General features: G+C 36.1%; 2 protein-coding genes across 2 annotated transcripts; one reads left to right on the top strand and one right to left on the bottom strand.

The window, feature by feature from the left end:
• The first annotated feature begins 2,322 nt into the window (after nt 1-2,322).
• On the top strand, nt 2,323-8,275 carry abraxas1 (abraxas 1, BRCA1 A complex subunit). Its single transcript, XM_059358211.1, has 9 exons — nt 2,323-2,464; nt 3,681-3,771; nt 4,496-4,532; nt 4,604-4,670; nt 5,211-5,407; nt 5,715-5,834; nt 5,953-6,037; nt 6,783-6,894; nt 7,522-8,275. Exons 1-9 carry the CDS (start codon nt 2,384-2,386, stop codon nt 7,761-7,763), a joined length of 1,032 nt encoding a protein of 343 aa, XP_059214194.1. The 5' UTR covers nt 2,323-2,383; the 3' UTR covers nt 7,764-8,275.
• A 418-nt stretch (nt 8,276-8,693) lies between these two features.
• Nucleotides 8,694-11,678, bottom strand: mrps18c (mitochondrial ribosomal protein S18C). The gene is made up of 6 exons (XM_059358294.1): nt 11,597-11,678; nt 11,366-11,418; nt 11,201-11,284; nt 9,619-9,676; nt 9,485-9,544; nt 8,694-8,837 (listed from the first exon to the last, which is right to left on the bottom strand). The coding sequence occupies exons 1-6, from the start codon at nt 11,655-11,657 to the stop codon at nt 8,761-8,763; spliced, it is 393 nt and encodes a 130-aa protein (XP_059214277.1). The 5' UTR covers nt 11,658-11,678; the 3' UTR covers nt 8,694-8,760.
• Between the last annotated feature and the right edge of the window lie 2,256 nt (nt 11,679-13,934).

The raw sequence follows: 13,934 nt of genomic DNA, 5'->3' as shown, positions 1-13,934 counted from the left end.
GTTAACACAATAAACATGTAGAACTTTTCGAAAGGCATAGCTACGTATACTTTGAACATATAAATCATCACCTGACACATATATATGAATTAACAATAACTTTAGCGACTGAGACGCATCAATTAACTTAACTGGCAATGTATCAACATGATGTTTATTATCCTTTAGGTAAATGTTCTGGCATTTGTTTATGTATATGATTTCGCTGTTTCTTCGCTCGCCATTTTTAAATCTCCCGGTTGCAAGGCTTTATGGGTACTCGGGGCGCACGGAGGATACACACATGCATCCTTGGAATTTGGGCAAAAGAAAGACTCTGTCCTCTGGAGGATCCTGGACGTTGGGACAGTCCTTCGGCGAGGTCGATGACGTAGAATCCTTCAAATTCAGCTGTTCGAGGATCCTTCCTTGACTTTGGGATACAGCTCCTATTTTAACTTCTCCAAAGGAAACAGCTTTGCCATTTTGTTCCACAAATCACAGTCACTCAAAACATAATTTCCTAGCACTTTTCCATCCGGAAACAATATATTCCTACTGATAGGTAAGTAAGACTGTTCAAGACCATGTTCAAGACATTCATTTCAATGGGTCGTTGGTTCAATGGTACAATGTTGCCTACAGGCAACATTCAGACAAGAAACCTAAAAAGTTCCTTTTATAATGTTTTTCAATTTAAAATGTTGTGTATTGTACCCTGTTGAAGCTACTGAATCTTTTACACATGTTTATTAAATAAATTATGTAATTTTAAAAACTGTCTTTTTCACTTGTGCACCGTTATGGTACCCCAAATGGGACCCCCCCCCCCACAATAAGTTTTTAAGTTTAAGTTATAAGTTTATTTAGTCTATTTTAAAATAACACTCCAAAACATTTTTTCCTAGCTGGCATCATAATGCGTACCATAATTATTTTTATTATGAAATTTGATGAATGGACAATTCGAAAAATAGGCATCAATTTTATATATTTTTTTATTATTATCATAATTTATGCTAAACATCTTTTTATTTCTAGTGGGGTGAGTGTTGCTCTAGAAAATGTTTTAAATTGTTACTTGAATTAATAGTTGTTTTTTTTTAAAAGAGGAATCAATATACATTTTTTGTTAGCTAAAATTATTTGTAATTTATACGTATTTTTTTAAATATTTGTAATTTCTTTTAATTTGACTTTTTCTTTTGCTATTGTTAATTATATTCATTTATTTATATATTTTTTTCCCTATCAGTGGGTTATTTGTTGATAACGTTACATTATGTTGATAACAACACTGTCATCCTTCAAGTCACATCTCAAAACGCACCTGTTTAGACTAGCCTACCCCTAAAATATCCATCATTTTTAAATTACAATTTTTCTCTGTGTTGTTTTTGTGTTGTCATTATTACTGTCATTGTTGTTTTTATTGTTCTAATTTGTAATTGTTTTATTGTTGTTTATTATTACTGCCATTGCTGTTTTATTATTATTGTTTTGTTTTTAATTGTTTATTGTAAGGTGACCTTGAGAGTCCTGAAAGGCGCCTATAAATAAAATGCATTATTATTATTATTATTATTATTATTATTATTATTATTATTAACAATAATAATAATAATAATAATAATAATTAATTAATTAACAACAAACCTTTTTATTACTTAACCCTCCTGTTGTCCTCGGGTCAAGGAAGGAAGAAGAGGGAAGGACGCAAAGGGAAGTAAAAAAGGATGGAGGAAAGAAGGAAGGAAAGAAAGAAGGATGGAGGAAGGAAAGAAGAGAGGAGGAAAAGGAGAGAGAAAGGAAGGAGGATGGAGGAAAGAAAGGGGAGGAGGAGAAGAAAGGAAGGAAAAAATAAAGAAGGAAGGAGGGAGAAAAGGAGGGAGGCAGGAAGGAAAGAGGGCAGAAAGGAAGGAGGAAGGAAAGAAAGAAAGAAAGAAAGAAAGGAGGGAAGGAAAGAATGAAGGAGGATAGAGGAAGGAATGGAAGCGGGAGGGATGAAAGAAGGAAGGAAGGAGGAAAGGAGAGGAAATCAGGAGGAAGGAAAGAAGAGAGAAAGGAAAGGAGATGGCGGAAGGAGGAAAGAAAAGAAGGGAAGGAGCGAGGAAAGGAATGGAAGGAAAGAAAGAAAGGAGGGGCGAGGGAAGGAAAGAAGGACGGAGGATAGAGGAGGGAGGAAAGAAGGAATAGTCAAAACAGATTGGGTCAATTTGACCCGGAAGGACGAAAGGAGGGTTAAATTACTTGAACTGTTGCAGTTCTACATCCGTCCAGCAGGGGGCGCTGTGGTTGTTTAAAAGGGTCCAGACCTTATTTATATACCGTCTATGGTCCAGACCTGCGGGTGAGAGTCTGCAGTCTCTCCGGTCTGCAGGGAGTCAGCAGCAGCAGCAGCAGCATGGCGGAGCCCACGGTCCGGGTCTCCGGGATAGTTTTAGCTTCTCTCATGTTCCAGCACGTTAACAGCGACTCAGACGTGGTGAGACAAACAGCAGCACTCTGTTTAAACCATAGACTGGAAATATAAAAAACAAGCTAACCTTTATCACCAGACTCTGTTCAGATATCTTCCACTTTAACATTACAGCGGTTATGGACACGTGTAGGTAACATTAGAAATATAGTTAAAGTGTTTTTAAAGTCATTAGAGTTTCAGGGTGAATTCGGCAACAGTTTTATTCAACCAATTATATTTATCTGTGAAATGTCAACATAAATAATGTATTAACACCAGACTCCGCTCAAATATATTCCACTTTAACATGACAGCGGCTATGGACACGTGTAGGTAACATTATAAATATAGTTAATGTGTTTTTAAAGTCTTAAGGGTTTAAGGGTGAATTCGGCAACTGTTTTATTCAACCAATATAGTTTTTCCTGTGTGAAATGTCAACATAAATAAAGTGTTGTTCGGTTCCCGCCCACCGCTGTGTGCAGGGATGGGCAACTGGAGGCCCGGGGGCCGCATACGGTCCGCACCTTCACTTGAAGTGGCCCTCAGTACAACTACATGCATTTGAGCATGAAATCTTAAAAGTGCAGTGTAAAAATGCCCAAAATTACTTCTTGCAATTAATGTTGGTCTGCTGTTCTTGCACTGAAAAAAAAATAAATCACAGTTAGTGGTTATTTTTTATTAGCTTCAAACCTTTTGTATTCCTATTTATACTGTTAAACATGCATTTGAGCATGAAATATTTTAAGTGACTGCACTGTAAACATATTTAAAATTGCAGTTTCATCATATCTGGTGAAGTGCACAGTCCTATATGTGGCCCTGTGGTAGTGTCCATGAAAAATTGTGGCCCCCTGCAGCATTTAAGTTGCCCATCCCTGGTTTACAGGGACATGAGAGTAAAATATGTCTGCGGTCAATGGACCTTTGCGTTTACATAAATGGTGTTCAAACAAATGCAACACATTTGCAAATCTGTAAACAACTTCAGTCAGGATTTTAGAAATACCATCTTTAATTATTTATTTTTTCAAATGATTTGGACTTTTTGCTTTGGCTGCAGCTTACACAAAAGTTAACGCAAAATTATTAAATTAACACAACAATTATTGCATTTATTCTAGAGCGATAATTGCATCTGATATAGTGAAATAAATGTTTGTGATGTGATGTAATCACAGTTAAAGTTCCAGCACTGATTTTTATTCATTTATTGATTTATTTGGTGACTTTTCAGGAGGGTCTGATCCTCGGAGAGTGTAAATTTGAGGAGCAGGTCACCATCAGCGACTCTCAGGCCGATCACATTCACATCGAGGAAATATACAGTAAGTTACATTAATATATAGTAAATTACATCAATATATAGTAAGTTATATTAATATACAGTAAATTACATCAATATATAGTAAGTAAAATTAATACACAGTAAGTTACATTAATATATAGTAAATTACATCAAAATACAGTAAATGAAATAAATGTACAGTTAGTTACATTTATGTACAGTAAATTAAATAAATATATAGTAAGTTGCATTACTATGTAGTAAGTTAAATGAATGTACAGTAAATTACATAAAAATACAGTAAGTTAATTAGAAATAAAGTTAATAGATATAAAGTAAGATAAATAGAAAATATTCAGTTAGTTACATAAATATACAGCAATTTAGAGAAATATGTATTCATTTAAATGCATATTTGGTAAATGAAATAAATATAAATTAAATAAATATACAGTAAGTTAAATAAAAATATTCAGTAAGTTAAATATAAAATATTCAGTAAGTTTACACAGTAAAATAGATAAATATACAGTAAGTTACATACATATACAGTGAATCAGATAAATATACAGTAAATTAAATAAATACACAGTAAGTTAAATAAAAATAAAGTACATTGAATGAATATACAGTAATTTAAAAAAAAATAAGTAAATTAAATAAATATGAAGTAAATTAAATAACTAAAGAGTAAGTTAAATGTGTTGCTAATGAAGCGTTACGTCCTCATTGTCACATAACGTCTTTATCATTTTTCTCCCCAGACATTCAGAAGCACATCGCCTGCCACAAACCCAACGAGTGAGTGAACAGATTAATATCTGCTGTATGTTTTATTTAACGGTGGTTTAATGTTGACCTGCTGTCTGTAGGTTCTATAACAGTGTTGGAGACGTGAACCTCGACGCCGTGAAGAAACTCCTGGCAGACAACAAGCAGGTCAGACAGACAAACCAAAGTTATTTTAAATGTTTTGTATCTCAGCAGCAGCGATCAGGGAAATAAAAGAACAGAATCTGATGATTAACGTAGTAAAGTGATGTTTGTTCACGGAGTATTATTAGGCAAGGCAAGGCAAGTTTATTTGTATCGCACAATTCAACACAAGGTCATTCAAAGTGCTTTACATACACATTAAAACAGCAAGACACAATTGAAAACAGTAAAAACAGTCAATTAAAAACAGGGAAATAGAAAATAAAAATACAAATAAGACAAAAATAAGATACAGCAGGATAAGAAAATAGATAGTAGTAGTAAAAAGCACAAGTCAAACATTGCGTAGTTAAAAAGTAAGCAGCAGATAAGTGTTAAAGTTAAGAGTACGCTGCAGTAAACAATAGTGTTTTTAGTCCTGATTTAAAGGAGCTGAGCGTTTGGGCAGACCTCAGTTACTGAACAATTACTACAATACCGTTAATGTATTTCTTTTTGTATTATATATGTGTGTGTGTGTGTGTCTCTCTCTGTGTGTATCAGGAGTGTGTGATTGGCTGGTACCGTCAGAGGAGGAGCTCTGTCCAGCTGATGTCTCTGAGAGAGAAGACGCTCCACGAGAAGCTGAAGACGAGTCTGTCCAACCCGCACATGATCTTCCTGCTGCTGACGCCCGGAGAGCTGACGGCTGCAGCGAGCACGCACAGGACGGAGTACGCCGCCTTCATCTCTCGCAGCAGGTACAGACCTTCTGCTTCGTCTCCTCTGATGTGAACATGTTTTCGTTTTTAGAACTGAAGAGGTCTCACTCTGCTGCAAAAAAATTGCTTCTGTCTTTTTCTTCCGACTACAAACTACCAAACATTCACCACAAATACAGTTTATCATAGGAAGAAGCTGGAAAAAACAGGCATTATACAGAACATGTTTGAGTGATTGTGCTGATTCCATAGAGCTGCAGGACTTATAGAATACCGGTATAGAGATTTTATAGAGATTTTATATGTGTGTGTGTGTGTGTGTGTGTGTGTGTGTGTGTGTGTGCAGGCAGTTCGTGAACGTCCCCGTGCTCGTCACTAATCTGGGTCTACTGGAGCAGCAGGCGTACTGGAAGGTGTCAGCGCCGTGCTCTGCAGCCGGTTACAACATCACTATGAAGAAACACAGGTAACATCCTACACACACACACACACACACACACACACACACACACACACAAACACAGTCTGAGCATCAGGTGACTTCAGGTTGAGTTGTTGTTGTTGTTTTTGTTTTTGTTGGGCAGCTCGAGGTTCTTCTGCTCTGACGGGATGCTGAGAGACGTGAACGACGTCAACAACATGAACGACTCTCTGCAGACAGAGCTGCAGGTCAGAGAGAGTGTGTGTGTGTGTGTGAGTGTGTGTGAGTCCGCGTGCATGCGTGTTTCTGTTGCTTCACACAGTCCGTGCATTTGCATGCACAGTTTAATCGAGCTATGCTTAAAAATTGATTTTGGCATCTAATCAGACTTCTGTCCTTGTCGCATTTTACATGCAACTGAGAAAATTGAATAACTGAAGGGAACGTGTCCTCCTCCTCAACACTGGGTGGAGATATGCGTTTTAGCGGGTTAAAATGGCGCCCTCTCCGGTTGACCTCAGTTTGACACTTTGTGCCGTCGCTACTGACGGCACTATATTTACGGCTAATGTGACCGGCGGTTACTGTGAGAATAAGAATAAGAATAGAACTTTATTGTCATTGTACAAGACAACGAAATTTTGTTTGGAGCAGTCCTCCTCCAGTTGCACAGTACAAAACATCAATATAGAAAAGCGGCTTTCTTGAATGTTTTTGTTCCGGGGTCATACACCAGCACAGGGAGTCGGGGGGTGGAGCCTGCGGAGCATGTGCGCATGCGTTATCATGTCATACATACCGGCGAAAATCCTATTCCAATCTCATTATCTGGATGTCTTAATCTGAGTTGGAGATCTCCGACATTATTTGGACTAACACATTTACATGCACCCTAGTTGTCCAGTTATAGTCAGATTAAGGCAATAATTAGTTTTTTTTCAAGTGTCATGTAAATGTACTGACTGACTCTTTCTCTGTGTGTGTGTGTCTCAGAGAGCGTGCAGTGATCTGGAGGACAGTGAACGTCTGCTGGAGAATCTTCAGTTTGATGTTTCAGCTCTCAGGAGGAAACTGAGAGAGAAGAAGAGGCAGCCGAGCTCAGCAGGTTCAGTTTAAACCTTTTATAACTTTTATATCCACATCAGTCATTCTACAACATCACAACAAACACTCAGTTAATGATGATTCTTAACAGTTAAAACATGTGACGCTTTAAATAACAATAACAGATCAGCTGATGGACAGGAAACAGCTGCAGCTGTGTTGATTAAAAAAAAGATTTGTGTTTTTTCTTATGTAGTGTGGCTCAAAGGTGATGGTTAATCTACACTGTTAAAATAAAAAAGAATTACAGAAATTTTCTGTATTTTACAGGTTTTTCTTTTTTTCTACATTAACTTCAAATGCCATAAAAATAAAGAAAAGTTGATTTTATTACAAATATTAACTAATTGAAATAAAAATTGAAATAAAATTGATAATTGAAATAAAAGTTTAAATCTGTATATATACTGTATATTATCTGCATTTTTAAAGAGATTATCTGGAAAATAATTTAGACATTAAAACATTTTTTTAGCATTATTTGTTTTTATTTTTTTACAGTGTATCAAACGACTTGCAAACCAACAAAGATCCACTAACAGACATTTTTTAAAAGATAAGCTGTAACTCAACGCAGAAACTCTCGGGTCAGGTTCAGTTCTGAGGTTTCCTGTTTGTGTCCCAGCAGCAGACGGCGCTCCGGTCCGGAGGAACAACGAGCTGCTGTGTGAGGCGGTCCGGGCTCTGCTGTGCGGCTCGGCTCTGTTCCAGACTCAGACTCTGACCCTGGAGGCGTTTCCTGTCCCCGACGGCTGCCAGCGGGACGACCACGCCTCCACGCCGCCGCCGCCTGGCAGGACGATGTGCAGGAAGAGGCTGAAGGAGACGCCGCCGGGGCGGGAGAGGAAGCGGCGGAAGAGCCGGTCCTGACCGGAGGAACTTTAACCACCACAGGAGGAACAGTGACTCATTATTCTGAGAATTATTTAAAGATAAAGATGTTTGTTTTTGTTAAAAAACTGTTTCAGTCCTTATTTCACCTTCATGTTGTGATTCACACAACTGATGGAAGCAGAGAAGGAGGGCTGCTGCTCTTGGTCCTGGTCCTGGTCCTGGTCCTGGTCCCGTCCACTAGACAGCATAGCATTGTGATATTTTGCATGGAAATATATCGATTCATGGCCACAAAGTATCCAGATTTAGTGTTCTGACAGTCGGCAGTGTTTTTGCTGTTTTTTTTTTCCTTTTTTTTTTCTCCAGAGGCCGTAGAGGGCAATCTCCTGGAGATCCTGCTATCATACGAAAAACTAGATGTCAGGAATCGTGTCAGGATCTCTTTTAAAAAAATATTTCTACATTAAATCTAAAGTTGTATTGTACTGTACTGTAAAAAGTAAAATTACCAGAAAATAAAGTAAAATTTACAAGAAAATAAGTCAAAACGCCTCAATGAGGATCATTTTTTCTTTTAAAAAAATGGCACAAAAAAAATCCAGTTCATCATACAAATAAACAGGACTGTTTGTGGGATTTTTTCTTGTAAATTTGTGAGGTTTTTTTGTAAAAAAAATATTTTTACTTGCTGTCCATCTCATGTATTCAAGATAAATTCAGAGTCAGGATGTAAAAATGTGTGGTGAGGAAAAAAAGAAATGCTTTTTAAAAGCTCATTAAAGTGGAATCACCAGCAGCAGACGTGTTTCTGTGACTGAGGACTTCTAACTTTAACACATCAGAGGTCGTTTTAGCACGAAGACGCTTTAGATTCAGACTCCTTACATTAGGTTGACGTGCTGGTTTCAGAGCGAGGAGCAACTTTTAGCTGCAGAATGTTTTGTGCAGAGACGACAGACACACAGATCAGGACAGACACACTTTAATAAACATAATGACAGATAATAATAACAGTGATAATAACAGTGATCCACTAATCAAGTCGCTTCACTCTGCAGACGTTTGGGTCGTTCATGAACTGTGGATGTTTGTGGACCACGGGCATGAAACCTGCAGGAGAAAAAGTTATTAATGATCCGAGAGAAAAAAACTGAAAACTTCTTTCATTTCTCCTTGTTGTCATACAACGCAGTATTATGTCCACATTTAGAAAAATGAATTAAATTCTCGAGATTAAAGTCTTAGATACTGAATAAATTAGAGGAGAAGAGTTGTAAAATTAAATATTTACAACTATTCTCATAATTCAATTTAACTATTCTCTTACTTCAACATTTTTAACTTTAATCTCTTAATTAAATATTTGACTATTCTCTTCATTCAATATTTTTAACTTTAATCTCGTAATTAAATATTTTTGACTATTCTCTTCAATATTTTTAACTTGTAATTCATTAAATATTTGACTATTCTCTTAATTCAATATTTTTAACTTTAATCTCAATTCAATATTTTTGACTATTCTCTTCAATATTTTTAACTTTTAAATTAAATATTTGACTATTCTCTTAATTCTATATTGTTAACTTTAATCCCGTAATTAAATTTTTTTTAACTTTCTTGTAATCATTTGAATTTATTCTCGTAATTATATATTTACGACTATTCTCGTAATTGATTAAATATTTTTAACTTTATATTCGTAATTTATTTTCAGGGTGAACGGTGAAGACAGGTGAAGAACAGAGGATTCGTACCCATAGCGTGAGCTCTCTTTATAGCCTTGGTGATTTCCTTCTGTTTCTTTCCACACAATCCTGAAATAAAAGAAACGTGATGAGTGAAGCTGCAGACGGACTGAACGTTGCTCTGATCGCGGCGAGCTGCTCACCTGTCAGGTGTCGGCCGTAGATTCTGCCCGTGTTCGGAGAGATGAACTGAGACAACAACTGCAAACACAAACACACACAGAGCTTCACTTATCTGGTAGGAAAATAATGAAAAGTCATATTTTATAACATTTAAACGGATTCATTTTGACAGTTTGTCATCTTCCGTTATTTCCACAGTAATCAAACATTAGATGTAAAAATAATAAAAGATATTCTGGCTGAAAAAAGAAGCTCGAACAAACAGACAGGTGCAAAAATAAAAATATGCAGGTGAAATATCATGAATATATATTTAAAAAAATATTTTAAAAAGATGCAAATATAAGAAATGGTCTCATAAAATAGATTAAATGCCAAGAAAATAAAAATGACAAAAAGTACCATTATTTCTTTAAATAAAGTACAATTTGAATATGTAATGACAAGTTGAAATATAATATAAAAATAAATATTTAATCGTGATCTAATGTGGAAAATATAAATTCACCTGCATTATGAGATTATTTTGTTTATTTTTGCACCATTATAACAGAAAACAGTAAGAAGATGAGCGGAGAATGTTTCAGTGGAAAATTGGAAAGTTGAAAAGTAATAATAAAAATATAAATAACTTCAGACCAGGACCACTCTGTTAATGTTTTCCATCCTTGTATCACTTTAACTTCAAATTTTCTTATTATATTCCTATTGTATGTTTGTTTTATTTTAAAATCAGTACATTTAAACTCATTTTAGTTTATATTTATATGCACTTTTTAAATTATTTATTTACATTTAATCTACTTGTACAATCTCTTATTTTTGCATTTTATTTATTAATTAAAACGTCCCCTTCTTTATATAATATTATTTTTGTTTTATCCACATTTTATTTAATAGTTTTATTTGTGCATCTCCGTCTGTTTATGTTTGATTTATTGTTTATCGTTCAATAGCCAGAATATTTTCTATTAATTATTTTTTCTCCAGACCAGCTGCTTCAAACATCCTAACGTCCTTTATTACATTCCACCTGTTTAACATGAGATTATTTTGTCTGATCAACATTATAAATTAATGTATTTATTATATTTCAGATCCTGGTTGAAGGAAAATTAAGCTCTGAGGTTTTACAGACAGTTTAAAGGTTCACAGCAGAAACTCGGTGTGACCTCAGCTGTTTCTGTTCTATTCTATTACCAGCTGGTTTCTATTCCATCTCACCTGTGTGTTTCTACCTCTCACCTGTGTGTTTCTACCTCTCACCTGAGTGTTTCTACCTCTCACCTGTGTGTTTCTACCTCTCACCTGAGTGTTTCTACCTCTCACCTGTGTGTTTCTACCTCTCACCTGAGTGTTTCTACCTCTCACCTGAGTGTTTCTACCTCTCACCTGAGTGTTTCTACCTCTCACCTGAGTGTTTCTACCTCTCACCTGTGTGTTTCTACCTCTCACCTGAGTATTTCTACCTCTCACCTGAGTGTTTCTACCTCTCACCTGTGTGTTTCTACCTCTCACCTGAGTGTTTCTACCTCTCACCTGAGTGTTTCTACCTCTCACCTGAGTGTTTCTACCTCTCACCTGAGTGTTTCTACCTCTCACCTGAGTGTTTTTAAAGTCCACTGTGACGCTGCAGAGCAAACATCCTTTCTGTGGCCTTTTGTACGGATTTTCCATCTTCACCAGCTGGAAACAGCGACAGAACATTACATTATTATAACTCTGGTATCAATAAATATTACTGTAAAAATAAGAGTAACGACCCACCCCGTCGTCTCTCTGCTGCCCCGCCTGTGAAGCCGCTGTCAGACTTCTGAAACCTGCACAAACACAGTTTATTTCCACAGCAAAGCGTTAGCTCGGTGGCTAACGTTAGCATCAACATTTGACATTATCTGGAGCTAAACAATGAATTAAACCTATAATTCAAACAGCTAGATGGGTTATGCTACACTTGATAAAGCATATAACATATTCACACGTATGATAAAGTGTCACCTGTGTTTCCATGCTGAGATAAAACAGTTTTTATCCTCTGTAGCCCTCTAACAGCGAACATCTTGACCTGACACACGACCGGAAGTTGTGCACCACGAACTCCGGTCGGTGCTCCCCTGGGTCTTCTTACATTAGTTCCTAACAGGTTGTTCCGTATTAATTACAGACGAGTTACATATTAACTGGAGCTGTATTTGTAAAGTTCTAATTAACATGTTGTTTGATTATCTTTGTATTCTTACATTTTATGTGTCAAATATAAATGCAAATTACGTCACTCAGACTTCATGTGAATTTTACAGTTTTGTGGTATGAGAAATATAAACTATGAAGTGGCAGAAAACATGTAGCCGATGAACAAGTGTGTTATTTTTTTAGTTATCGGCATTATTTTAGTGACATTTATTTATTAGCTTAACTAATACAAGTAACAATTGACACACGACCCGAAATAGGAATTATACTATGGCACCCGGACCTGTTCGGCATTATTTTTGTGACTTTTATTTATAAGCTAAAGTAATAAAAGTAAGGAAGTAACGTATGTGACGATTCACACGTTAAACAACTTTATACTGCGGTATAAGATAGACTAAATGGCAGATAATGGCGCCGATTTAAAAATGTGTTATTTATTAATCATCTGCTTTATTTTTAATTAACTTATCAGACGTTTACTGTAGGTTAACTAATAAAAGGAAGGAAACAGGAAACATTTGATCAAAACATGAACTTTAATAGCCTATGGTCTGTATATACAGTGATAATGGTCAGTAGGCTATTATTCTGTACTAAAAGTAAAAACCAGAATAAACCCTTAAAACACACATTAATGGAGCCTGGGAATATTCTGTATGGAGGTAGACTAATATATTAAATATTAAATATAAGATTGTGTTATGTACTGTTAGAGAAATGCTTTGAGGAAACATTTAAAATTGAATTATCTGACACCAACAGAAAATCCTCACCTATTTCTCTGAGCAGATCGTTTGATGGGGAATGATGAGCAGGAGACGTCCGAGTTCTCAGTTTAACATAATTTTATTACAATACGTCAAGAAATGTGCAGTTACAGAGATCTCTGGGTTCACACATCACTTCCCTGATACACATCAGACTGGTTTCAGGTCATGAAGTCTGGACCAGTCTTATTTCCCTCGAACCCCTTATTATATTCTAACAGATTCACTAATCATGAAGGTAGATTTCTTCCAGGAAGTGCCGCCCTCTTGATCAGCTGATTCGTCAGTTTTAATCAATATAGGGACACGTCATGTCACCAGGCAGTAATCTGCCCAGAACACCATGTCCCTGTCCTGACCTGTTCCCCAAAACATTCAACAAAACCTCCTGCCTTGTTATGACGTACAGAGATATAATTGGAGACACAGATGTTGCAATGTGCACATAAAATACAAAGCATATAATATATCTTTTTATGATGATAGAATCTTACTAAGTTTAATCAGCTGGGGTAAATGTATTTAGTTTTGATGTGTCTAGAGTAATCATAGTTTTAAAAGAATATTAGCACATGATCATTGTATCAAAAACATCTTACATGATTAATATATAAATGCATAGAGAGAGAGCACACACACAGTGAATTACGCATGCATAGTGACCTTCACCACACAAAGACAGACAACAGAGACAGAATAACAGATTATACCGTGTTTGATATTTGAACATGTGTTAGTGGGCTATGAAACCTATTTTTTATTACCCTGTTACATATGTTTTATGCTGTTAATAAAAGCTCCATATACATCCTGTATCTATTTCATATTCAAAGCCCTATGAACATAATCCCTAGATTTCCTAACAAGGCTTTTATTGTGAAATATTTGCATGGTTCCCATGCAGAACATTAAATGTCAAACCACGTGAACATACAAACAGCCACAGTGACACTTCAGGACAAGCTGAATGTACGAAGTGATGGAAATTAACATTATATGAAATATTTACCGTTTCTCCACACTGCAGCTTGGATCTTTAAAACCCAGAGAAGACTTTGAGACTCTCCTTTATCTGATCAAAGTGATCAACAACGTTGTGACATCGATCAGCTAAGCTGATGATAACTGCTTCCTGCTCAGGGGTCCCAGTGGTTGGGATTATTTTTACACTTAACTTTACCATAGCATCCATATTCTTCATCCCAGTTTCTGTTAAAATTAAAACAGGTTGAATCTCTTCTCTGAGACCAGTAACTGGTCCAATGATCCACTGAAACACATTCTGATCTGACAGAGTGTTTCCAGCCTGAACTTCAGCTGATTTTTGCTCCAACTCTTCACACGTCCTCTGCATTTCTTCCAGTTTCTTCTGC

Source organism: Centropristis striata, chromosome 19 (genome assembly GCF_030273125.1).
Source record: "Centropristis striata isolate RG_2023a ecotype Rhode Island chromosome 19, C.striata_1.0, whole genome shotgun sequence".
Taxonomy (NCBI): domain Eukaryota; kingdom Metazoa; phylum Chordata; class Actinopteri; order Perciformes; family Serranidae; genus Centropristis; species Centropristis striata.
Note: the sequence above shows the minus strand (reverse complement) of the source record. Positions and strands in the feature narration are given on the sequence as shown.